Source organism: Hyperolius riggenbachi, chromosome 3 (assembly GCF_040937935.1).
Source record: "Hyperolius riggenbachi isolate aHypRig1 chromosome 3, aHypRig1.pri, whole genome shotgun sequence".
NCBI lineage: Eukaryota > Metazoa > Chordata > Amphibia > Anura > Hyperoliidae > Hyperolius > Hyperolius riggenbachi.
In genome coordinates this window covers 426,544,101-426,571,969 of record NC_090648.1, presented here as the reverse complement: position 1 = coordinate 426,571,969, position 27,869 = coordinate 426,544,101, and the positions used below count along the sequence as shown (strand labels likewise).

The 27,869-nt window shown below is 44.5% G+C and overlaps 1 protein-coding gene across 1 annotated transcript in view; it reads right to left on the bottom strand.

Annotated features, from left to right (window-relative positions):
- The window catches only part of LOC137564140 (aldo-keto reductase family 1 member C1-like), a 91,064-nt gene that overhangs the window by 45,197 nt on the left and 17,998 nt on the right, over positions 1–27,869 (bottom strand). Inside the window, exons 3-4 of the mRNA XM_068277575.1 lie at positions 12,960–13,076; positions 5,012–5,092 (exon numbers count right to left, since the gene is read on the bottom strand). Coding sequence (XP_068133676.1) covers positions 5,012–5,092; positions 12,960–13,076 — 198 coding nt within the window. The remainder of the gene's footprint in view (positions 1–5,011; positions 5,093–12,959; positions 13,077–27,869) is intronic.

The following is a 27,869-nucleotide window of genomic DNA, read 5'->3' as shown; positions in this document are numbered from 1 at the left end:
TTAAATACCTTTTTATAATCCAGATCCATGAAGGATGTCATCCTCGCCCTCCCGTTCATTCCGCCATGGATCCCGCAGTAATACTAGCTCCGGTCGGGTCCCGACCCCTCAGAACGGGTTGGGTTCTCATTCCCCCTCAATATGGCCGCCACAGATTGCCACGGCTGTGCAGTCCGCATAGACGCGATTGCGGCTGCACAGCTCTAGGACCTCCTTTCCGATGCGTCCGATGTATGCACGCATATTAATGATGCGGCGTGAGGAGGCCCTAGAGCTGCGCAGCCGCAATCGCGTCTATGCGGACTATGCGGCAATCTGTGGTGGCCATATTGAGGGGGGAATGAGAACCCGACCCGTTCGGAGGGGTCGGGATCCGACCAGGGCAAGTATTACTGCGGGAGCCATGGCGGAATGAATGGGAGGGCTCGGATGGCGTCTTCCATGGCGTCTTCCATGGATCTGGATTATGAAAAGGTATTTAACTTTTTTCACATTTGTGGCCTCGGAAGTCCTTTAAAGGGGAACTGAAGTTAGAGGTATATGGAGGCTGCCATATTTATTTCCTTTTAATCAATACCAGTTGCCTGGCAACCCTGCTGGTCTATTTCTCTGCAGTAGTATCTGAATAACACCAGAAACAAACATGCAGCTAGTCTTGTCAGATCTGACTTTAAAGTCTAAAACACCTGATCTGCTGCATGCTTGTTCAGGGGCTATGGTTAATAGTATTAGAGGCAGAGGATCAGCAGGGCTCCCAGGCAACTGGTATTATTTAAAAGGAAATAAACATGGAAGCCTCCATATACCTCTCTCTTCAGTTCCCCTTTAAAAAATATTTTTTTTAATTATTTTTATGTGCTGAGTGTGGGAAATCTGAAAAAAAAATGGCATGGGGTCCCCCCTCCCAAGCCTCTGTAACCCCTTGTCCCCATGCAGACTGGGATAGCCAGAATGCGGAGCCCCGGCCGACTGGAACTTCGCACCCTGAGCCCGCATGGTCCATGGTATGGGGGGGCTCTGGGGGGGAGGGGCGGCCAAGCCTTTACCTCCCCCCCCCCAGAGCCCTTGTCCAATCCATGGACAAGGGGCTCCTTCCCACCTCCAGTGCCCTAGGAGGAGGTGGGGGTGACGACTTCCTGGGGAGGGGTTCATGGTGGCATCTGGGAGTCCCCTTTAAAAAGGGGACTCCATATGCTCAGTCCCCTACCAGGAGAAATGAGTATAGGGGTACAAAGTACCCCTTACCCATTTCCACAAAGGTTTAAATGAAATAAAAACACAACCACGAGAAAAGTATTTTTTTATTCTAAATTAACCATAAATACTTAACTGTACCTTTAAAAAAAAATTCCCATGCCAATATCCTTGGTAAACGATCCAACGAATATAGTATCCTCTTATCTTGCGATCTTCAATTAAGTTGATTGAAAATCTCTGACGCCCCCCACATAGCAGAGATTGCATCCTTTGGGACGCATAGCTGCCGGCTCCCGCTGTCTCTCCCCACCTGCCTTCACCTGTCACCCTCACCTAGGCTGGCACCTGGTGCACCCATGGGTGAAGGCAGGTGGGGAGAGACAGTGGGAGCCGGCAGCTATACGTCCTGCACAGGACACATTCTAAGCTATACTAACGGTTCATGAATCATCCGGTTCTTTTTAATGAATCGGTTCTTTTTTTAATGAATCAGTTTTTTTTTCTTTGAAACTTTAAAATCGAATTTTTCAAAAAGTATAAGGTCTTTTTGAAAAAAAAATTTCCTCTTGTTCCCACTATTCTACTTAACATTCCCAGAAATGTTGGTGTTTCTAGGCTTTGCTATTAACCGCTAAAGTCGGCGGGGGTTTATTTTCCCACGGTCAGAAGGAGAATTTACATTGAAACTTTAAAATCGATTTTCTCAAAAACTATAAGGTCTTTTTGAATTTTTTTTCCTCTTGTTCCCACTGTTCTACTTAACATTCCCAGCAATTTTGGTGTTTCTAGATTTTAAAGGGGCTTTGCTATTAACCGCTAAAGTCGGCGGGCATTTAATTTTCCCACGGTCAGAAGGAGATCTTTAAAATCAATTTTCGCAAAAACTATAAGGTCTTTTTGAAAAGAAAAATTCCCCTCTTGTAGTCACTGAAAAAACTCAGGTGTTAGACACCTTGAAACATCTTTTCCATCACTTTTGTGCCCAGCATAAATGTTTCTAGTTTTCAAAGTTCACCTCCCCATTGACGTCTATTGCGGTTCGCAAAAGTTCTTGCGAACCGTACTTTTTGTGGAAGTTCGCGAACCGAAAATCGGAGGTTCGGGCCATATCTTGTCCCAACGGCTTTCTGTACTGTGCAAATACGAAGTACAAAAAAGCTTTGGACGGACACACAGGGAAAGTGGATGACGTAGGGACAGTTAGGTTTTATTGAATAGGATGCATTTTACAGGAAAGAAGAGAAACTTAATTTCTCAGCTTTCAGTCATTTATATTTAAAAAATAAAATATTCTATTGTAGATAAAACACCCATTTTTTATTTGCCCATTTGTCCCAGTTGTTACAACCTTTAAATTGTGTCCCTAGTATAATGTATGCCAATAATATTTTATTTGGAAATAAAGGTGTATTTTTTTCTGTTTAGTGTTTTTTTTTATACTATAACAATAATTACAAGCCTTTATATACAAAAATAACAGTAATATACCCTCATTACATACATGTTAAAGAAGACCCTAAGGAAACTATCTATTTAATTTTTAATGATGTAATTTTTTCTTTTTACAAGTGTGATTTGGTAACTATGGGGTAGGTGTGGAAGGGGTTAAATAATAATAATTTTTCTATTTAACCACTTTACCCACAGCAGTACGGATTTCTCCGTCCCTTTTTCCACCCTGTTACCACCAAGGGACGGAGAAATCCGCACCTAATGGCGCTCCCGCCGCTGTCCGCGCTCCCGCTCGCTCGTCTGCGCTCCCGTTCGTCCGCGCTCCCGCTCGCTCGTCGGCGCGCCCCCGCGCTTGTGCACGCCGCCGCCCGCTCGCCCGGAGATAAATGAACGGGTAAAAACCTTTCCCGTTCGTTGATCTAAGCACCCCACAATGATCAGCTGCTTCTACGAGAAGCAGCGCGATCATTGTGAAAAAAAAAAGTTGCCCAGCCTCCCTGAACTTCCTGTACGCTTGCAGGCCGCATAAACAAAAACTTACTGTGGCCATCTTGTGGCCAAATAGTAAAACTACACCCTAAAGCGTTTTTCATATACAAATACATTAGTTATACATTAAAAATTAACTCATTACCTCCCACACTCCCCAATTTTCTTTTATTTTTTTTTTGTAATTTAAAAAAAAAAATTTGATTAAAAAAAATACATAAATAGTTACCTTAGGGACTGAACTTTTTAAATATTTATGTCAAGAGGGTATAACACTGTTACTTTATAAACTATGGGCTTGTAATTAGAGATGGACGCAAAACTGAAAAAAATGCACCTTTATTTCCAAATAAAATATTGGCGCCAAACATTGTGATAGGGACATAATTTAAACGGTTTTATAACCAGGACAAATGGGCAAACAAATGTCATGGGTTTTAATTACAGTAGCATGCATTATTTAAAAGCTGTAAAGGCCGAAAACTGAAAAATAATACATTTTTTCCCACATTTTTTCCAATTTTTCCATTAAAACACATTTAGAATAAACTAATTCTTGGCATAATGTCCCACCTAAAGAAAGCCTAATTGGTGGCGAAAAAAACTATATATAGTTCATTTCATTGTGATAAGTAATGATAAAGTTATAGACGAATGAATGGAAGGAGCGCTGAAAGGTGAAAATTGCTCTGGTGCTCAAGGGGTAAAACCCCTCAGTGGTGAAGTGGTTAATAGTGTATAATAGTGTATTTGGGTGTATTTTACATTTTTGGCTACATGATAGCACTACAAATAGTTCCCGAGCACTGTAAACCGTAGACTGGAACGACTCCTGTATAACTGTTTACTTTCATTTTGTTAATTAGAGCCTTTATCTTGCTGCCACAGGCTCTCATTCATCACAGGCACTGTGATTGGGTTTGGGAACAGCTGTTTCCCATTTACCGATCACAAAAGGGCAGGATTGCAACGAAGGCAAATGGAAACAGGGCGGCGAATGGGAACAGCGGCGGTAAGTAAATGATGCGTATATATACGCCTCTGATCCGCAAGTGAAGTATACAGAGGCGTATTAGTTTGATCAATGGCTTCACCAACCAGCAGATAAGGTCATGAATCTGGATTAACGCAAATGTGGGTGGACCTGGTAGTGAAGACAGCTGAAGTACTACCACTAGATGGAGAAGCCCCTGCAACCACAAGGGGACCGGGACCATGTGGGACCCCTACTATTTATTCTTTCTTCGATACAAGGTTCCATCCCCCCAGGTCAGGTGTTTTGGATTTTTTAGCACTTGTTTTGGGTGAGGCAGAGCATGATGGCCACACTGACCCTTTGTAGATGTGCCCCACACTGTGAGGGTCACCATAGACAAAGGGTGTAATCAATGGAGAGCCTCATCAAATTTAGCTGGGGCTCCCCTATGATTTGTAGTTATAACACTGCTCCATTTTCTGGAATTGCTAAAACCTCAGACATTTTCACCGTATGTAAACTCTGTCATGTAATTTATCTTTACACGCTCAATTTAATTGCACACTTTTTTACGGGATCACTTTATAGCAAGCTTTACAAGCTGCTGACTGGCACTGGCCAGTCCACGATCTACGAGAATATATAGCACACCAGGGATCACAGAACTAAAAGCATTACTCTGCAGATTGTTTGGCCAGTAAGAAGCTCTTATGTAAGTGTTCCATCTGTCAGCTTGGCCACTGCCAAGCTGACAGATGGAACAGTCACAAAGGAATATTTTCTTTAAGCAAAATTGCACATTCTGAAAATAGCATTTGGTTTGGACAGAGGCGAGCAACCATTATCTGTTACAAATTAGCGTCACTCGGGGTGAGCCAGGGATTTGTCATCACTCACCTCCCATACGGCACAGAGGTCCATCGATGTGTCAAACTGAGGTCTCCCGCTTTCATCCATGGGGACTAAATCATTTCCAGGCTGCAAAATAAGTGCAATTTATGAATCTCTCACATTTCCAAGGCTTGGTTAGTGTCCACTATAGGGCGAAAACACTTTAAGCCAAGTCTTTAAAGGGGTACTATGACGAAAAACTGTAATACATATATATGTTCACATACATACACTTATCCTAAATAAACGCACCAATTTTTCAAAATTATTGTCTGCACAGCTGTCACTTTCAATATGTATTATAACCAGACTGCTCTAAAACTTGCCGACAAGTTTTAGATTAGTCCATCTCCTCATGGGGTATTATGAAAGTTTATTTTAATTATTTTAGAAAGCATTCCTTTGGAAAAAAAACTTATACAAATATGCCAGCCAGTCCTCCTGCTCATGTACACACTATTCTGGCAGCTGGACTGTGGCAATTCCATTCAATGAGTGCTTTTGAAAATAAAATATATCCTAAGAATCCTCCATGAGGAGATGGATTAGTCCAAAACCTGTTGGTAAGGCCTCTTCCCCACATTCACATTTTCAGATGTGATTTCTTCAATGCGATGCAACCCCCAGGGACATCAGAAGGGCATGGACTCAACTACCTGATGTCCCTATCCATGTGTTATGATTCATTGCAGAATCACAATGCAGAGTTTCTGACAAAAATACGCAAACGCACTGCAATTTCCATTCAATATAAAGAATGCAAATCACAACTGTATCAGGAAGAATAACTTAGAAACACAAGTGCTGCGTGTTGTGATGGCACTTGCTTTTCCACATACATTCAACGGGTCAGGAAAATATGGCGTGGGGAAAAAATGGCGCACAGTGATAAATCTTTTAAAACGGTATTTATAGTTTTAAGGATATGCAGTAACTTTATTTAAAACGCTATTTATCGTTGGTCTGACCCCCGCCCCTCATGTCCTGCGGTGTCCCCCGGTTCCTGTCTGCCTCCCACGCCCCCCCTCGCACGTCCAATTTTGTCTCCCAGTGATTTCATCTCTGCCCCGGACTGGAGTGTAATGCTACAACAGTCCTACCTAAGCAGATCTTACGAACAGCTGGTGGATGTATCTGCTCGCTGCCGCTGATGACTTTCTGATGCACCAATCACGCTGGGGGCGCTGCTCCAGAACTGCCAATCACCGCTGCTCATTTCTCTGCTTCGTCTGCTAATTGGACCCAATGCTCCCGCCTCCGAGACCATCGCGTCCAATTAGCAGACGGAGCAGAGACATGAGCAGCGGTGATTGGCAGTTCTGGAGCAGCGCCCCCAGCGTGATTGGTGCATCAGAAAGTCTTCAGCGGCAGCGAGCAGATACATCCACCAGCTGTTCGTAAGATCTGCTTAGGTAGGACTGTTGTAGCATTACACTCCAGTCCAGGGCAGAGATGAAATCACTGGGAGACAAAATTGGACGTGCGAGGGGGGGCGGGGGAGGCAGACAGGAACCGGGGGACACCGCAGGACATGAGGGGCGGGGGTCAGACCAACGATAAATAGCGTTTTAAATAAAGTTACTGCATATCCTTAAAACTATAAATACCGTTTTAAAAGATTTATCACTGCGCCATTTTTTCCCCACGCCATTTTTGACTGTACGCACATTCAAGTGGAGAAGTTCTGGGTTGGTAGACTATAATACTTTGCATGAAAGCTACATGGAAAGTAAAAAAATATATATAGGGCCTTCACTCTAGGACATATGAATTTTAAACTTTACAGTTTTTTGTCATAGTGCCCCAACCACTTACCTAGCAAGCACAAGTACATTCACGTCATTGTAGAACCACTGGACAGCTCAACAACTTAAATGTTAATCTGCAGCTTTTAATGAGCACAGCACCCGTGCTAGCATGCGCCTGGCTCATTAACCCCCTAACTACACAAATTAGTGATCTGCTTCTAGGGTCTGATCCCCTCATCCTTGCCTGATCCACACTCGAGTTAATCCTTCTCCCATCCCTCCCTCCACATTGCTGCGATCTGGCAGAATGGAAGATTACCCAGTAATGATCTCTCACCTGTCTTGTCTCAGCTGCAATCAGGCTCCCTTCCGTACAGTACTGCTGTCAGCCCCACTATTGCTGAATGGATTGGGTCCCGCTTTGATGATGTCATAAACCCAGTTTGTTAGGCATAGTGAGGCTGACAGCAGTACTGCACAGAAGGGAGCCCAATCACCTCTGGAAAGAGGACATGTGAGAGATGCTTACCAAGTGTTGATCCCTGTGTCCTGATCTCTGCATAATAATATAAAAAATAAAAAAAAAATTTAGTTTTTTATTGCAAGAATTAATAATTCGCTGTTTTATATGTGCAGTTGGACTGCAGCAGTTGCTCTCCTGAAAACGAATTAACACAGAAAACGTATATCGCACTTTTCTCCTGGCAGACTCAAAGCACCAGAGCTCCATAGGCAGTAGCCCAAGGTCTCCTACTGAATAGGTGCTGGCTTATTGAACAGGCAGAGCCGATATTAGAACCCTGGTCTCCTTGTCATAGGCAGAGCCCTTAACCATAATGCTGGGGATACAGGGTACGTTTCTGTACCATGTATCGAGCAGCTGATCCGGCCAGCTAATAATATTAAGCTGGTCCGATCACGCTGCTCGACCCCCGCCCACTCGATCTCCGCTGGCGGACGATGGCAGGGAATCGAGCAGCTGATAAGGAGCGCCGGCGGAGACAAGCGGTAATCGATCCGTGCGCACGTGCGGACGAGCGAGGACACGGCGGGAGTCGATCCGGCGGCTAATCGGCTGGCGGATCGACCCGTGTATTCCCAGCATTACACCATCCAGCCACTAGAGGTCATAAAACCTCTGTGCAGCTGTGGAAATAACCTTATGATAGCAGACAGTCAAAAGGTCACAATTTCTCGGTGTGGGAGCTGAATAAACAGTAGCCATGTCAGTATAGTGTTATATTTGGCTGAGAACCAGACACCGATATCCAACTAAGAATCAGGGACTCTAGGAATATTTTACAGTACTTATAATTAGTTCTAGAGATACTTTATCTCATAAGTTTATTTTCACGTCCAGCTTGTTTTAAATGAACTAAAAAAAAAAAAAAAAAAGACGGCAATGTTTCTGGACTATGTTTTTACAGGGTTTCTTCTTTAAATGGCAGAGTTTTAATTTGCATTGATGGATACGTCGACAAACTTCAGAAGGGCTCCTTAGCACATATACTGATTATAACTATAAAATCATGTGTCTTAAAGGGAATCTGTACTCTAAAATTCTTACAATAAAAAGCATACCATTCTATTCATTATGTTCTCCTGGGCCCCTCTGTGCTGTTTCTGCCACTCCCTGCTGCAATCCTGGCTTGTAATTGGCAGTTTTAGGCAGTGTTTACAAACAAAAGACATGGCTGAGAGGAGCTCAGTCTGTGACTCATACAGAGCCTGCAGGGGGCCTGGAGAGGGTGTGTATAGCTTCTATCCTATCACAAGCAGAACAGCACATTCCAGCCTGAGTGCCTGAGCCCGACAAAGCCATCAGAGGAAAGAAGATTAAATTATATATAACAGAGATAATACAGCCACTGTGCAACTAGGAAAGGCTGCAGTAAGCCATAGCACATTAGAACAGGTATAGGAATTTATAGGATAGAAGAAATAAGGCTGAAATTTTGTTACAGAGTCACTTTAAAGCAGTGCTGCCTGAAGGTCCTACAATACTGGCCATCCAATTCTAGATTTAGGTCTTGTCCTTTGCATTCTCAGAACTATCTTTTAATGAAAATATGTACTGGTAATGTTGACATCCGTAAATTATTTGCAATTTATTTCTTGAGGAATCTTCTTAAATGATTTCAATATTTGGCCTTACAGTGTTTCCGAGTGGTGCCCCCTCACAATCTTTACTTATCAAAGACTAATGCTGGGCGTACACGGCTCGTTTTTACCGCTCGATTCTCCCGTTCAATTGTTTTGCCGCTTGATTCTACAGCCTATTCTCATATCTTCCACTCGTTTTTGTTATCTTTTTTCATTCACGTCTATCACAAATCGAGCGGTGTAGCGATCGAGCGGGAGATCGGACATGTCGGAAATGATCTATCGAGCCATCTAAATGGCTCAAAAACTAACCGTGTATTTACAGCATAAGCCTTTCTGAGATATTATTATTTTGTATTTATATAGCGCCAACATCTTTTGCAGCGCTTTACAGACTATATATAGTCTTGTCACTAACTGTCCCTCAGAGGAGCTCACAATTTAATCCCTATCACAGTCATACAGTATATTCATTGTAGTCTAGGGCCAATTTAGAGGAAGCCAGATAACTTATCTGTCCAGAGTAACCCCACACAGACAAGTGGAGAACATACAAACTCTTACTGCCCTGTTATATAAAGCTTAAAGTGACTTTAAAGGGGGATGAAGGTAATCCCACAGAACACATTGGCACATAAAAAAAATCTATCCATCTATCTATTTAAACAAACAGTATATATTAGTAACCAAAAAAAAAAACCGTTTTGCAATAGGAAATCACTCCATTGCGCCATCCAGAGGACTACCTGGATAGAAAAAGGTTATATTATGGTCATAGCTTAGAGTAGACACCACAAATGTGTAACTGATCAAGCTTTTCTCATTTTGTGAATCGGGGTACACTTCCTCAAGAGCGAGTCTTGGTCAAGAAGGCGTACTTTCAAAAAGCTGCATTAACCAGAATAGTTAAATTTAATAATTTATACCCAATATGGGCAGAACATCACTATTACAAGTACGCCATTGAACAGATTAGTATTTGATCGGCATTAGTGTTATCCACGGCCTCAGGCAATGTCCTATGTTGCCTATGTAGTAATCTGGTCCTGTTGGTGATTTTTGTGATGCAAAGAGTTTCAATGATTCAAGTGGCTCCACCTCCAATAATGGCTGTATGCAGAGCAATTTGAATGATCTACTAACTTATGGAATAGCATCATTCCACACCATCAAATATTCAATACGTCATAGGACCTAGAATGTTTATTTGTACAACAGGATCAAATCAGATGTAAATTCAAATGAAACTATTTTCTTCATTTATGAGAATTGTTGTTTAGACTGCTTTTTGATTGACTGAATTAAATTGAAGGTTTTTTTTGTTTTTTTAAATCATGCATGCAAGTATCAGGGACTGGCAATGTAAGGGATCACAGTGACGGAGTTGGCCAGCTTATAGTGTTGAAACGTATGGACTAACCAGCAAGCTCATGGTGACCAGGTACTCATTGGAGTGTGTAAGGGGCTACAATGGTCCTAAAAGCCCCCTTACTAAAACGCTATGGAAAACAAAAGTTTGCTTTCTTAAAACAGAAAGAATTTGCGATAATTCAGGTTGGAGTGAGCTCCAAGATGTCTCCCAGTGCATCACTGCTGAATATATGCAAATTAACTATTGTTGCCCTCAGAAGCTAAACACACCTCCAGAACCGCTGGAATGCAATGATGTGTCAGCTTGTTAATTTGTACAGAGCCATACTAATACAACATGCATACAGACTGTTTTGGATTGGTTGATCCTCATCAGTGCATGACATGGATGAATTTGGCTCTATGGAGTAGGGCTTGTAACACAGAGAGGTACAGACTAACCAGCAAGCTCATGGTGACCCAGAACTCAATGGCTATCATTCATAAAGCATTTCCGCATGCAGAAATGCTTAAAACAGCTGACTTTACCGCCCACTCAGCAAATTCAGCATTCATAAAGGCTCCTTCCGCATGAAAAGCTGACATTACCGAGCAGAGCGATAAATCACCGCCTTGTGCGGTGATTATCATAAAAAATGTAACAAAATGTTAATTCATAAAGATTAGAGCAAGCGGTGTGAGGTCGGGAAGTACCGCTCCCTCTGATGTGGCGATAACAATGTTAAGTGAATGGAGACACAGATCCCCCAGGCAGCTGCAGTAGAGCGGAACACGGAGAAATGTATCAACTCGGCAGCTTCCGTGTCTCCGCCAGCCTACCGCCAGCCTAGTTCGGGGAACCTCTGCACTGCTACCGCACCTGGATACATTTTTATGAATGAGCAGCCAGAAGTCTAAAACACCGGCAGCTGTGTTTTCCCGCACAGATTCTCTTTACCCACAACAGGTTTATGAATGATAGCCATTGGAGTGTGTAAGGGGCTACAATGGTCCTAAAAGCCCCCTTACTAAAATGCTATATTTGCATATATTTAGCAGTGATGCACTGGGAGACATATCGGAGCTCACTCCAACCTGAATTAATCGCAAATTCTTTCTGTTTTAAGAAAGCAAACTTTTGTTTTCTTGAAACGTATGTAATGACTCATCCTTGTTTTCAAATGTAGAGAGTATCATGTTTCTTTTGGTAAGCTTAAGAAGGGTTATGCATCATTTTTTTGGGGTAATTCCCCACGACCCTTTAGCCCCACTATTGTTTATCTGAATTCTATTTGGGTCTGAGCAAAGAATTCCTATTTATTTAGTAGTCATTGCTGAGCAGATGCTGTGACCAAGTCTAGGTTTATAACTCTCCTCCATGTTTGTCACATCCACTTTAGGTGTCTCTCTGAAATCTAGCATGTTCTGCACACAGAAGGATCTGCTAATTGCATAAGGGAGGGATGTACAAGGGGTCCTATTGGAAAAGTTGGCTAGCTTACATTTGTTACAAAATGTGTAACAAAACATTTTTGCTTTCGAATCCAGAGATGTGTGTTTTCGTGAGCAGTAGTGTGCAGAGGGTCAAAGCATCATATATATGATCACTCATGATTGAATTTTCCATTATTTTGACAAACTTTAACAACAATAGATTTAACGCCCATCTAGGTTTCCCCTTACCTCTCGCTCCCACCCCCTAACTAACATTGGAGACACCTACCTACCTCCAAATTCAACCACATACCGTTTATATTGCCTTGAGGCCCACTTCTGGGAGGGGTACCTAACACATGTCCCAACCCTATAACATTCTTCTACTTACTGTGAGGGTGTGCTTATTACAGCTACTAAACTTCCAAAGTGGCAAGAGTCAGTGGACATGGAAATTGGGGGGGGGGGGGGGGGAGAGAGAAGATAGTGGGGATGATGGAGGATTGCGCTGTTGGATCATCATGGGAGGCCTGGATTGTAGTAAAGGGGTAGGAGCACTTATGGTCTGCTATTATCATTCTCTCCTATACATATCTGTACAGAAAGGTGTGACCCAGAAACATGGGCATTATTGGAACCGCTTGGTCCCAACACAAGTGCTCATGGATCCTGCCAGTCCATGACCCATTAAGTTTTAAGTATTACACAAAGGAGAGTGCAGAGAGAGAGCAGCCAGAAGAGAGAAGGGAAGTTAGTCTTATGCCTGGTACATACTGTACCATGCAATTACTCGCCACATAGATGGTTCAATAGATCATTTCTGTCAGGTCTGATATGATTTCCAATCGTTTTTCTGATCGATTTTGTATAGAAGTGATTAGAAAATTGAGCAGTAAAAAGATCGGAAATCAGATCTGACTTGTTGGAAATTATCTATTGAGCCATTTATCTGGCATCTGTACCTAATGCCTGGTGTGTACCAGGCATTAGGTACAGGGCAGGAGATGAGATTAGAGTTAAAATACAGGAGACTTCTGATGGTTGAAACTTCCATTCATTATTGTTTGGGTCCTCAGGTCTGTATAGACATCTCTTAGCTTTTGTACCCGAATTATCATAAGCAACAATCAATCCAGATATTTTCAGCTAATGTATTTGTTTTCTCTTTAGGCTTTTCTTGTCTCACCTCCTCCTTAGGGTTTGAACAATGCTCACCTCTTAATACTCATCGCTGTAATGGATGCAGTGCTCATTTATCAGCGAAAGCCAATATATGAGGCCAGCTAGAGAGCAAAAACATGCTGAAGGCACTTGCTTACCTTGAAGGAAACGGGCCAGTGAATGAGTAAGAGATCCATGTACTCCAGCTGGAGGTTGTCCAGGGACTGCCTGAGATTCGGTTCCACTAGCTCTGGTAAGTGAAATGTTGACCATAGCTAAGATGCAGAAGGAAGAAAGACTTATAGTTAGTCTACCAGCTAAACAAAATACCATAAGCAATCTGCAATGCAAGGACAGTTTTCATACCAAAGTTCAGGGATGTATCCAAACACCAATATGGATCAATTATTTATCTAGTCATTTGATCAATGTTCTCCTGTTCTTCATTTAAATGATGCCATTTTGAAATACAGTAGGCACTGTTTGTGCAACCAAGAGACAACCCCTTATCTGTCCCAGGTTGGGATTAGGGCAGTGTGTTCAGGCTGCAGCATCGGTTCCCATGCTGGCTACTAGGAATGATTAATGAAAGGACCATATTTGAGCTTATGCACATTTTTATGCAAATATATGTAGTTTGAAAATGAACCGATCAAGTCCCACCCAGTTTTAAATTGATTGGTCCATTTTCAAGCTGCATATTTTTGCATAAAAGTTTGCATACATTTGCATAAACTCTGAAATTTTTGCATCTCATTGATCATCCCTACTGGCTACTGAGTGGAGGTATCCATTTAATTTTACGGTCGAAACCTTCATAAAATTATTTAAACCTCACAAGTCACCGAATATACTTAATGTTAAGCAGATGGGCACTTCACATTTAAAGTTTTGTCTCTGCCAATGATGGCCCGAAATTTCGCATATGCGAAACGTCGCATCTAAATTCGCAATTACGCGTCGTAATCATAATGCGAAATTTCAGAGAAAATCATAATTAATTTTGAATGTAATAGTAGTATTAAAAAAAATTTGCGTAATTTTTTGCGTAATTTTTGTTAAAAGCAAAGCTCCCATACATGCTATTGCTACATATGTTAAGCAGAATGGTGGGTATAAGTCACAATTTTTTTTAAAAAAAGACCTTGTAGTTTTTGAGAAACTCACAGAGGCGCATTGCCACTATTGGACCTTTTTGAGCTTGCACTCCTTGCCTGATGAAGCGGGTTATACCTGCGAAACGCGTTGCGGAGTGCCAAAATAAATTGTTATTTGCGATTTGAACAATCTCGATTGTCCATCATTTCAGGAGGTAAGTCCACCTGTACTCCTCCTTTTTAGTTGTTTTTAGATCATTTTAACCTGCCTGGCGCCTCTGTCCATATTTGCACAGTATATAGTCCACCTTGGGTGGAGGGGACTGCCCTCTTCTTTCTATCTACAGAGAGCGACTTCCTAAACCTGAGTGGGGTCAGGTTCTAATACTCCCCACCTGCATTTCAAGTGGTTGCCTATGTGGTAACCCGTGTTTGTGAGTATATCCACATCTGTTAATTATTTCGCCAACAATTGTTAGACTTACTGCACTATATTGGGCTCTCGGTTTTTCTTTTTGTTTCAAGTGTGTCATTTTTCTAAGTTTAAAAAACATTTTTACTTGCATTTTTAAAATCGAGTTTCTCAAAAAATGTAAGGTCTTTTTGCAAAATTCTTTTTTTGTCTTGTACCCACCATGTAGCAATTTTGGTGCCAATAGCATGTATAGGGGCTTTGCTAATCACTGCTAAAGTTGGCCCGAAATTTTGCGAAATTTTATGCCAAATTACGAATGACTACACAAAATCAATTGAATTTGCAAATTGTAATTACGTATAAGTGTAACTGCGAAAATGTACATGCAATTTAGCTAAATTGTAATTTCTTGATTACGATCATTACTATTGCACTCTGGCTGTAAGAGATAGCTTGTCATTTTTTTAAATAATAAACACTAAACCCATCCTTTCAAAAAACCTTTTAAAATAAATGTGTGACACAAAGAAAGCAGACCCAATGAAGTAACGGATAAGGATGAGTGGGGGAACACAAAATTCTCACATTTGTTTGAGGCAAAACTGAAACAGAGCATTGGTGTATGTGGACCACGGTGGTAGGAGTTAACTCACCTTGGCTTCTGCCTCTGACCACAATACTCAATGTCCCTCTACAACCTCATGATACTTCTTCACTCCTCTCCCAATACAGTCCTGGCCAAAAGTTTTGATACTGTCAAAAATATTAGTTTTCACAAAGTTTGCTGCTAAACTGCTTTTAGATCTTTGTTTCAGTTGTTTAAAGTGAACCTAAAGCCTAGAAAAAAAATGAGATTAACTCACCTGGGGCTTCCCTCAGCCCCCTGCAGCCGATCGGTGCCCTCGCAGCTCCGATCCGATGCTTCTGGACCCGCCGGCGAGGACTTCCGGTTTGGCCGTCACCGGCCGACAGGCATGGGAACGCGAGTGATTGTTCGCGTTCCCAGCCTGTATATCGCCCCCTATGCTGCTATTGCGGCTTGACCTCTCCCTCCCCCAGCACCCCCAATGACTTCCCCTTCCTGCAGCACCCACAGTGACCTCTACTTTTCCCGACATCCACCCATTCCCCCCCATAGCTGGAACCCAGTACTCACGCTCACATGACCTCAAGTACTTGCATCCAGGCCTGGCATTGCACCTAGTACTCACACCTGCACACAGCCCCCACATGGCCCCCACTATCTGCACCCACTTAACCAGTACCCAAAGTATCTGCATTCAAAACCCATGTGACGCCCAAAGCCCACCCATAGCCAGCACCCAGTACAGTCATGGCGCCAAGTATTCGCATCCATGTCACACCCAGTGCCTGCACCCAGCACCCACATGACATCCAGTACATGCACCCAGATCTCACATGGCACTAAGTACTTGGAATCAACACCCGCATGACACTTGATATCCACCCATAGCCAGAACCCACATGACACTCGGTACTTACACCCAGAATCTGCATTCCGCACCCACATGACAACCAATACCCCCTAGCCAGAAAAGAGAAGGGGGCCTGCGGGGGGGGGGGTGTTTTGGGGGGGGGGCATTGCAAGGCCCCTTTTTTCAAATTTGAGCACCCCCCACTTTAAATTTGAGCATCTCCCTCTGCATGGCCCTGCTCTCAATCAACTTCTGGGCCAAATCCTGACTGATAGCAACCCATTCTTTCATATTCACTTATAAATTAGCTGGTTTTTGTTTTGTTTTCACATCTATCCCCCCTTTGGAGGCGGGTGGTGGATGGCTTGTTTTCGGAGGTGAGTGCCCTGGAGCGAGCTTTCTGCGTCTGTCCTCCCTCCCCCTGGAGTGTTGTGTGAAAGCCAGACCTGAGCTCCAAAGCTTGGGGTGGCCCATGCTTCACTCCTTTCTCATGTGTTAGCTCCCAAGTCGTGCTCATGTAGCAGAATGCAATGGACGTTAAGGTAAGTGCCTGTTTTTCAATTTTGGGAGGTAGGTGCGGGCAGCTCTTCCCGGCGCTGGCCACGCTTGGGGGGGGGGGTCGCATGCACCTCCCAGCCTCCCCCTCCGGAGTGCCGCTGTGGTTTCCAAGCAGTGAAAGGACTTGGGGCCCCACGGCCCCCCGCTTGTATGGGGGCATTGGGGAGCCTCCACATGGCGCTCCTGGATAGTGCTAATGCAGCATGAACTAATCCCCGCAGGGCAAACGCTTTGCGGTATTAGTTTTAGACCCTGCAAATTTTGGCATGCGAAAGCAAATGCATATTTGCATGAGCAATGTCTCGTGAGAAGCTGTCACAAGGGCCCTCGTGGCTGACCGCACTTAGCCTTCTAAACGGTGCCAGCGCACAGATCGTGCGAACTCTAGTCGCAGTCAATGCGCAGGAACCGTTAAGAATTAGCCGCAGACAACTCAGAAGGGAGCCTGTGAGACACGGGTAATTACAACGTCACCTACTGGTTCAGAGTAAACTGCCACCACCGCGGTTACTATGGGACCGTGGGGCCCACTAACTGACTGGCTAATCCTGCGAATAAAACGGTTAAACACACGATATTCTGTCTAGCCAACAACAAACAAACAGTAGCGTATCTTCAGAGACCCGGGATCATTTCTGTGTGTGCTGATAAGCAGGGTAGCGGAAAGTGAATGACTTGGAGAAAGTCGTTTATTCACGCAATATAAATAATTAATATATACAGACAATTATTAAAAATCACAATTATTAAGACAGTAATAGCCAGTATGAAAAATAAAAGAAGGGAGAAAAATACTTAGTTCCTGGAAAGATGTCCTTATTGTGGGAAGAATCATAAAGTTCTTGGTTTCAAAGTCCAGAGTTCAGAGTTCAGACCAGGTGGATGCCAGCATATCCTCAAGCTGGCATCTGATGAATTCAAGATGTTTCAGTGTGGAGGACACTGAGTTTGGGTCCTCAGCCATTCTTATGCCCCTGCTTCAGTAGGAGGGAGTGAGGGCGGGGAGCCATACACCCCCTTCAAAGATGAGATGAGCCCTCCCCTTGTACTGGGGCTAGAAATCATATCTACCCATATATGGGCTCTATCTCACAGAACCGTACAGGTCAGGGCAGATTTATTAACATTTTCAGGTCTGTCTCGATTTACCCAGCGCCCTGATACCAGACATGAGGGGTGGGACCCCTGTGGTATCATCAGGGCACTTTGAAACTGCCTAGCTGGCAGTCCTTACCTCCGAAGGTTCTGAAACTTCCTCAGAACCAGCACCGGGGCTCATGCTACACTTCCCCCATGTTTGGTGAAGCGGCCATCTCAGGAACCCCAGAAATATTACAGATCTGGGAAGTTATGGATTATGCCATGAGACTGAGGTTGTGTTCTAGCTGCTAACAGCTGACTTTCCTTTGATCTTTAGCAGAGAGCAGAGTGTCCAGACCTCCCGTGGATTCGTAGCCTGCTTGGCTGCACCTAGGCATCCTTTGGTTAATTAACATCTCCATGAGATCAGCTAAGTGTCACCTGGTTCCCAGAGCCAAAAGGGAAATTGGGCCTTCCACAGGGAATATGTCCAAGCTAATTAACACCTCCCCCCAGGCTTTCACTCAGCTAAGACAGATTCCCCAGCTGTTTTAAGCAGAGGGATACTACACGTCAAATCTTGGTTCTATTGATCTGAGGCGCACTTGATGCAGGAATCGAGTGCGATCGTTCTTTTCTTCACGGGCGGTTCCAGGACGCGCCTGCGTCCCCGCAATCGTCCGTGACAGAAGCTAATTAGGCCACATTTACAAAACCAGATTTGTCAGGTTTTACTTGGTTTGATGCACAAACTTAAACTTAAATTCTCAGGATGCTTTACTGTTGGCATGACACAGGACTGATGGTAGCGCTCACCTTTTCTTCTCCTGACAAGCCTTTTTCCAGATGCCCCAAACAATCGGAAAGGGGCTTAATCGGAGAATATGACTTTGCCCCAGTCCTCAGCAGTCCATTCACCAAACTTTCTGCAGAAGATCAATCTGTCCTTGATGTTTTTTGCTGCCCTTCTTGACACCAGGCTATCTTCTAAAAGTCTTCGCCTCACTGTGTGTGCAGATGCGCTCACATCTGCCTGCTGCCATTTATGAGCAACCTCTGCACTGGTTGCACTCCGATCCCGCAGTTGAATCCTCTTTAGGAGACAATCCTGGTGCTTGCTGGACTTTCTTGGATGCAAGAATTGAACCTCTTTCCTTGAAGTTCTTGATGATCCTATAAATTGTTGATTTAGGTGCAATCTTAGTAACCACAATATACTTGCCTGTGAAGCCATTTTTATGCAACGCAATGATGGCTGCATGCATTTCTTTGCTGGTCACCATGGTTAACAATGGAAGATCAATGATTTCAAGCATCACCCTCTTTTTAACATGTCAAGTCTGTCATTCTAACCCAATCAGCCTGACAATGATCTCCAGTCTTGTGCTCGTCAATATTCTCACCTGAGTTAATAAAATGATTACTGAAATGATCTCAGCAGGTCCTTTAATGACAGCAATGAAATGCAGTGTAAAGGTTTTTTTGGGATTCAGTTAATTTCCATGGCAAAGAAGGACTATGCAATTCATCTGAACACTCTTCATAACATTCTGGAGTATATGCAAATTGCTATTATAAAAACTTAAGCACCAACTTTTCTAATTTCCAATATTTTTGACAGTCTCAAAACTTTTGGCCAGGACTATACTTCCTCCTTCCAGCTGTGAAGAAAGAAGTATCGGGAGGATGTTGAAGGGTGCTGACACCAAGATGAGTAAATCCCCACTGCCACAGACCGCGTACACCAACGCTCTTCTCCAGTCTAGTCTCAGCAGAACTGACTTTTGCATTCACCCGCTCATCCTAAGTTATGGCTTGCCAGGATTTTGAGTAGCAGACCTATACTACAAGCCCTGAAAACCACTGTATTACGTTAAGGATGTCAAATGCAGGTTATAAACCCAACCTGACTAAACCGCAACTCCCACAATGCATAATTTCAGGACAGTTGGTGCCACTATGCAAATAATTTCTTTATGCCCTTGTGGCCAAGCGTACGTTTAAAACATGTAGTTTAATTTAAGGCTATAGGAGTGTTATAAATCTAAAACTCCCATTCTCACCACAGCAATCCCATCTTTTTTTTTCTTTCTCCACTGAAACTACTAAATTGAAATGAAGGAGTTCCCTGCATCATGACGAAAAGCACTGGCACTGAAAAAGATCAATGGTACATGCAGCACTTGTCCCAATGAGATGTTGGGATGCAAGGATGGAAAAGAGGGATATTATCCAGCACGAGATGACAAGTAGGGTAATGTTTGTCAACGGGAAAGGGGGGTGGAGCCTGGAGGTTAATTAAAGGTTGTTGATTTCCCTGTTCGATTCCCAGCAGATTTGATAACATTGATCGAATCTGCAAATAATCTATGCATAGTAAAAGTAATTTAGATTGATTTCGGCCAAGCGGGATGGGAGCTGTGGTAGAACAATGGCCCATAATTTTGCAATGCAAAGAGCAGCATTTAGATCAGGTGAGATATATTTTCAGTAGTTTTCATAATGCTTGGGAGGAATAGATCCCTCTTTGTTCAGATCAGGTAGAGACCTATCTTTTTAGCACATTGAGTGGCAAACTACAAGTGTATGTTAACCACTTGACGACCAGGGGATTATTGCCTGATCTGTGCTGCGTGGGCTCTCCAGCCCGCAGCACAGATCAGGATTATGCCAGGGCGATCAGACTTCCCCCCTTTTTTCCCCACTAGGGGGATGTCCTGCTGGGGGGGGTCTGATCGCCGCTGGCTTGCTGCGTTTGCAGAGGGAGCTCTTCAAAGCCCCCCTCCGCAGCGTTTTTGGTGCTCCCTTCCTCTTCCTCCATCTCCTTCCGTGGGCTGCGCAGGACGGATATCCGTCCTGCGCATTGTAGGATAGGCTTCAGCCTATCATATGCCGGCGATCCCCGGCCAATCAGAGGCCGGGGATCGCCGATCTGCCTTATGGCGCTGCTGCGCAGCAGCGCCGTATGATGTAAACAGCGGGGATTTCTTCCCCGCGTGTTTACATTTTGCCGGCGAGCCGCGATCTGCGGCTCTCCGTCTTTTCACGGAGACATCCTCCGTGAACGGACATGGAAAGGCCTCCATGGAAACCCGCAGACGACCAGTTTACGCCAATCGGCGTTAGCTGGTCGCCAAGAGGTTAACCTTAAGGTTCCAGAGATGGCGCAGTATTTTTCTGAAGAGAAGTGTTGTACAAATGTTAGCATTTCATTTCAGTGGGAAATGCATAGTGCTCGTAGGTCTTCTCGTAGTGAAGGAGCAGATATGTATGAGCCTGGAATTTTTACAATTCTTGATTGAACTGGGCCAGGGAAGCTTTAGTCAGGCACCTTATAAACAGCAGAGGATTCAAACCCCTGGAACAGTGTATGCCCTATCTACACATTAAACGATGTTTCCTTTTAGTCAAAGAGCCAGAGCACCTATCCTGAAAGCAACTAATACCCCCACTCTAGTGTCACTCCTCCACTAAACCTCCAGTCAATCCCCAGCCACACCCCAGCTACACCTCCTGTCACACCCCTAGCAATACCCCCTCCAAACCTCCAGTGACTCTCCTGCCCAAACTCCATTAACACCTTTAGTCACACCTCCACCACATCTCTAGTCACACCCCAACCATGCTTCCAGTCACACCTTCACATCGTCTCTAGTCACACCTCAACCACATCTCTAGCAAGACCTTTTCCAAACCTCCCATTGCTCTCCTGCTCCAACTCCAGTAACATCCCAACGGCATCTCAAGTCACATACAAGGTACACTTTTACTTCATATAGCCATTAGCCACACACACAGCAACCATTCATCCAGTCATACTCTCATCATATCTCCACCACACTTATAGTCACAACCACCACTCTTCCAGTCACAGCCCACTTCACACCCACTTGATATCTTCGGTGAAAGTCCAAAACTCCAGTCACATTCTAACACAAGGAATCACCTCCCCACCAACCATACATTCATTTACACCTCCACCACATCTCCAGTTAAGTTCCCTGCAAAAGCTGGAGTCACACACACCAACCACACCCCTAAGTAATACCTCCATCAAATCTCCTTAATTTCCTGCTATACCTCCAGTCCCCCCCCCCCCCCCCCCCCACACACACACACACCTTCAGCTTTCTGGCCCCCACTTTTACTTCCAATGACACTCACCACATTTGCAGTCCCCCTCCCACCACTTCTTTGACCACACCTCACCACACCCTTTACTCAAACCCCAAAACAATCACAATTCCACTATACCTTCAGTCATGTCTACACCACATCTGCACTTATACCCTCATCACATCTTCAGCCACTGAATTTTATTCACACTGCCATGATACCTCAAGAAACACCCCCAGTCAAACCCACCATCTTAAACCACACCATGAGGAATTTCATTAGCAAAAGATACATTTTTATTTTTCACGTTATTTTTTGTTTATCACTACATTCTCTTTGTATCAACATTTAAAAATAAGCTACACAATAACTCAATTTTGAATATAAAGCATAGCATATGAACTCTCTTTCAGTAGATCACAAAAGCAGAGCTTTGTGTGTAGGAGTGATTCTGCTCTGTTTGGACGTATTAATGTTAGTGTTGTATTTGTATTGTGCTAGATGTACATGAAATGTAAATCTCACACAGTGAAATGTAAAGCTTATTTAACTAAAGAAGAACAAGAGAGAGGGGAGTTTACATCCAAAAGAAGGATTGTGCCTCCAAAAAAAGGACAATTTGAAACTATGGACCTTCTTGGATTTCTTTCAATTAAAGAAACCTGACTCCTACCAAGACTGCAAGTACAAACCTCAACAGGGGCCAGAAGCCACAACCCTACCTTCCTCACTCAGACCTCTGGCCTGATAGTAACAGTAAATTGGCTTTATTTGTCCTCTATTATTAAAAACAGGAAAATCACTTTATTTTCCCCTTGACACATGAGCTGCTTAATCCAACCACATCTGTTTTTCACTCTGAGCCCAAAAACTGCCTGACTGCTGGAAGCCCTCAATGAAAAGGGGCCATGATTAGGGGCACATGAAGGCTGGAAAAGGAAAATTGCTTCAAGCCCAATTTACAATCTCACAAACACTTTACTTTGTAATTTAAGGTGCAACTATACAACTATGTTGTAAATAGTAAATACAACATAACCCAGCAGGATAACACATTAACGGTTTTGTCAAAATAAATCAGAGGATTAATCTGCTAAGAGTGTTGTTTTAATCTTGCAAAGCTTGCAAAACTATGTACCCTTTAAAGCATACCTAACATGACATGTGACATGATGAGATAAAGATATACACATATAGTACCAACCCTACTAAGAAATAATCTGAAGTCTCTTTCTGTTTTTTAGTACAGCAAAAATTTAAAAAAATGAGTTATCTACATCCAAAAAAGCTTGTTGACAGCTTTTTCGAATTGTCTGGTTTCCTGAAAAGTAAATACAAGCTAAAAGGCTCATATCTGTCAGGGAGAATGGGGATACCTAATAAGGTTTTAATGCAGGAAAGTTCAAAGGGTCTTTACTTTTCGTATCTTTTTTTAGCTTGAAAGGCAGAGTGTGGATTCTAAACTGCAGCTGTGACAGCCTGATCCAATCTTAAAAATTAAAGCTATAAAACTGAAAATAAAAATATGCAGCTCATTTCTATACTACTGGTGCTCTATTTTTTGTCCATCCTATACATACAATTTATTATCTCATAAGTTTATTTTCACTTGAGGTTCACTTAAAATTTGGCTTCACGGCATTCATATTTCCTCACACAGCAGCACTTAGTCACTTATATTTAACCACTTGCTGACCGCCCACAGCCGATGGGCGGCGGCAAGGGCTGGGCCCAAACGACCGCAATACCCTTACCCGCGGCGGGCGTGGTTATGCGGCGATCGCGTCATTCGTGACGCGATCATCCGCTGGCGACAGGCTCCACCCCCCTTGCGCAGTAATCTGACAGCCGTTCGGAAGCGACGGCGGGTTACTAGCTGCCCGATCGCCGCATAGAAAGTGTATAATACACTTTGTAATGTATACAAAGCGTATTATACAGGCTGCCTCCTGCCCTGGTGGTCCCAGTGATCGAGGGACCACCAGGGCAGGCTGCAGCCACGCAGGTAAGCCCCCAAGCACAGTGATCTGCCCCCCCTTCCCTCTGATCGCCCACAGCACCCCTCAGACCCCCCTGCACACCCCTCAGACCCCTGTTTGCACCCAATCACCCACCTAATGGTGTAATGGTTAAGGGTTCTGCCTCTGACACAGGAGACCTGGGTTCGAATCTCGGCTCTGCCTGTTCAGTAAGCCAGCACTAATTCAGTAGGAGACCTTTGGCAAGTCTCCCTTACACTGCTACTGCCAATAGAGCGCGCCCTAGTGGCTGCTGCTCTGCTCTGGCGCTTTGAGTCCGCAAGGAGAAAAGCGCAATATAAATGTTATTTGTCTTGTCTTGTAATCACCCATAAATCCCTCCCTGTCACTATCTGTCAACACTATTTTTATGATTAGGTCCTAAACTGCCCCCTGGGGGCTCTTGATCACCCCCCCCACACACACACACACACACTCTCAGATACTCCCCAGACCCGCCCCCCCCCCCCCCCCCCCCCGTGTACTGTATACATCTATCCTCCCCTGTAATCACTTGTCAATCACCCATCAATCACCTGTCAATCACCACCTGTCACTGCCACCTATCAGATCAGACCCTAACCTGCCTCTTATGGGCATCTGATCACCCACCCACACCATCAGATCGCCCACAGACCCACCCTCAGATCACCTCCAAAGTGCATTGTTTACATCTGTTCTGCCATTTAATCACCCACTGATCACCCATCAATCACCCCCTGTCACTGCTACCCATCAGATCAGACCCCTATCTGCCCCTAGGGCACCCAATCACCCGCCCACACCCTCAGAACGACCTCAGACCCCCCCAGACCTCCCCCCACCTGTGTACTGTATACATCTATTCTCCCCTGTAATCACCTGTCAATCACCCGTCACCACCTGTCACTGCCTCCCATCAGATCAGACCCTAACCTGCCTCTTACGGGCATCTGATCACCCACCCACACCATCAGATCGCCCGCAGACCCACCCTCAGATCACCTCCAAAGTGCATTGTTTACATCTGTTCTGCCATCTAATCATCCATCAATCACCCCCTGTCACCACCTGTCACTGCTACCCATCAGATCAGACACCTATCTGCCCCTAGGGCACCCAATCACCCGCTCACACCCTCAGAACAACCTCAGACCCCCCCAGACCCCCCCCCCCCCTGTGTACTGTATACATCTATTCTCCCCTGTAATCACCTGTCAATCACCCGTCACCACCTGTCACTGCCACCCATCAGATCAGTCCCTAACCTGCCTCTTACGAGCATCTGATCACCCACCCACACCATCAGATCACCCGCAGACCCACCCTCAGATCACCTCCAAAGTGCATTGTTTACATCTGTTCTGCCATCTAATCACCCACTGATCACCCATCAATCATCCCCTGTCACTGCTACCCATCAGATCAGACCCTAATCTGCCCCTTGGGCACCCAATCACCCGCCCACACCCTCAGAATGCCCTCAGACCCCAGCCCTGATCACCTCGCCAGTGCATTGCTTGCATCTATTCCCCCCTCTAATCACACCTTGAGACACCCATCAAGGCAAGACAAGACAAGACAAATAACATTTATATCGTGCTTTTCTCCTGGCGGACTCAAAGTGCCAGAGCTGCAGCCACTAGGACGCGCTCTATAGGCAGTAGCAGTGTTAGGGAGACTTGCGTAAGGTCTCCTACTAAATAGGTGCTGGCTAAGGGCCCGTTCACACTGCACGCGTTTCCAGCCGCGTTTTGGAAACGCGTGCAGGTGGCCAAAACGCACGACATCAGACATTGCATAGAGTGCAATGTCTGATGTTCACACTGCATGCGTTCCGGACCTGTGCGGTCCGGGAACGCATGCTGCACGCAGATTTTGCAAAAACGCGTGGCTGTCCCATTCACTTTTCAGTGATGGGATCAGCCACGCAACGCACACAAACGCGGATGGCCATGCGTTCGTACGCGTTGCAGTCCGCACGCGTTCCGCACGCATGGCCATCCGCATTTCTGATCTGAACGGGCCCTTACTAAACAGGCAGAGCCAAGATTCGAACCCTGGTCTCCTGTGTCAGAGGCAGAGCCCTTAACCATTACACCATCCAGCCACTGATCACCTCCTGTCACCACCTGTCACCCCCTAGCACACCTACCCATCAGATCAGGCCCTAATTTGCCCCGTATGGGCTCCTGATCACTCGGCCAAACCCTCAGATCCCCCTCAGAGCCCCTTCCGATCACCTCCCCAGTGCATTGATTGCATCTATTTTCCCCTCTAATCCCTCCCTGAGATACCCATCAATCACATGCCCATGTTCTCTGCTGCCATGTCCAGGTCACGATTTGAGAACATCCTGCGCTTCCTGCACTTCAGTGCCAATACAACCGGTCATCTAAGAGGCCACCCTGCTTATGACCGGTTCCTCAAAATTCGCCCCCTCATAGACCACCTGTCATCAAAATTTGCAGATGCTTATACCCCTGAACAGTCATTTTGAGGCATTTGGTTTCCAGACTACTCACGGTTTTGGGACCCTAAAATGCCAGGGCAGTATAGGAACCCCACAAGTGACCCCATTTTAGAAAAAAAGACACGCCAAGGTATTCTGTTAGGTGTATGACGAGTTCATAGAAGATTTTATTTTTTGTCAAATAGCGGAAATTGATTTTTATTGTTTTTTTTTCACAAAGTGTCATTTTCCACTAACTTGTGACAAAAAATAAAATCTTCTATGAACTCACCATACACCTAATGGAATACCTTGGGGTGTCTTCTTTCTAAAATGGGGTCACTTGTGGGGTTCCTATACTGCCATGGCATTTTAGGGGCCCTAAACCGTGAGGAGTATTCTAGAAACCAAATGCCTCAAAATGACCTGTGAATAGGACGTTGGGCCCCTTAGCGCACCTAGGCTGCAAAAAAGTGTCACACGTGGTATCGCTGAGTGAGATTGAGGCCGATTTGCCATGAGGCCAAACCTGAAAATCTCACTCTCTCATCCTTACGGTGTAGATAGCACTTTTTCAGTGACGCAAGCACTCCGTCAATGTCTGGGTGCTTGATGAGGTGACTATGACAAAGTCACTAAGCAACAATCATTGACACAGTTCATCAGCACACCCGTAGCAATTTCAAATACACTGCACTTTTATTGTGCAATTATTCCAATCGACAATTGTTTCGGGAGCCTTGCAGGGTTCCCTTTCTCAAGGTATGTGGTATATGCCTTGAGAAAGTGCCGCTATGTAAGGCAGGCAAAGCGGGCGATGCGTGGTTTAGCAGCGCAGCTTGATGAATCAGGCCCTATGTGTATAAGTCTGTACATTACCCCGGTAAAAAGAAATGACAATTCTTTTAAACATTGTTGTCCACACACAACAATATTTCAAACAGCTATGTTATAAAAATACTGTGTGCGCATGCTCTTGAACACTACCTTTTGAATTACATTGTACACGCTCACCCAACTGCACAATATCTACCCAATAGTCGTCTGAGTTGATTCTTTTTTTGATTGGGCAGAATACCCGATATTGGTCACTCATTATTGCCATTTGGCTACATTTTTTTGATACAGTGAAATGTTGTTTGATACGGTGAAATCTGTCATTTTTTTCAAACAACTTTTGTTGAGCATGTGTGTACATAGCTTAAGGCTGGTGAGTGTGGTGTTACAGGGTATAAAAGCTCTTTCTAATGGGCTTTTTTTTTACATTAACCTTCCCTCCCATCCCATATCTGTGGCCACACTTGCTATGGGAGTATCCATGATGGCCATGCTCAGGGCCGGATTTACCATAAGGCACATGCCTGCAGGCACCTAATGAGGGAATGGTGGTTCACACCCTACCTGAGTGCCTCCATCCTTTCCTATGCAGAGTCCTGAGCAGAGTCTAAATCAGAGGTTACTCACCGGGTCTTGGCATTCCACTGATTATTATTATTATTATTTGTATTTAGTATTTATATAGCGCGCGACATATTACGCAGCGCTGTACAGTGTATATGAGATGAGATCTCCTTTCAGTTGGGGGCACCACTAACTACTTAATACTAAAGGTACTTCTGGCTTTCTAATAAGGGGCACCTATAGCTACCTATGACGGGCAAGGGAAGTAAGGGAGAAGTGACAGCTGGGTCAGCCAGCATATTTGCGGTGCAGTTTGGTGGGGGTTTGTAGGTTCATGGACGGTGAAGTCTAAGGTGCTAGGACATCTGTATCTATAGGCTCCTGTGAGGTAAATCTGGGCCTGGCCATGCTTGTTAGATTACCCCCTGAGAGATGGTATCCCTGGCTGTAGGGGTCACCACAGGGGTACAAGGTGTGATTGTGTGATGAGGTGCCATCCACGTTTTCTTGGGGTGC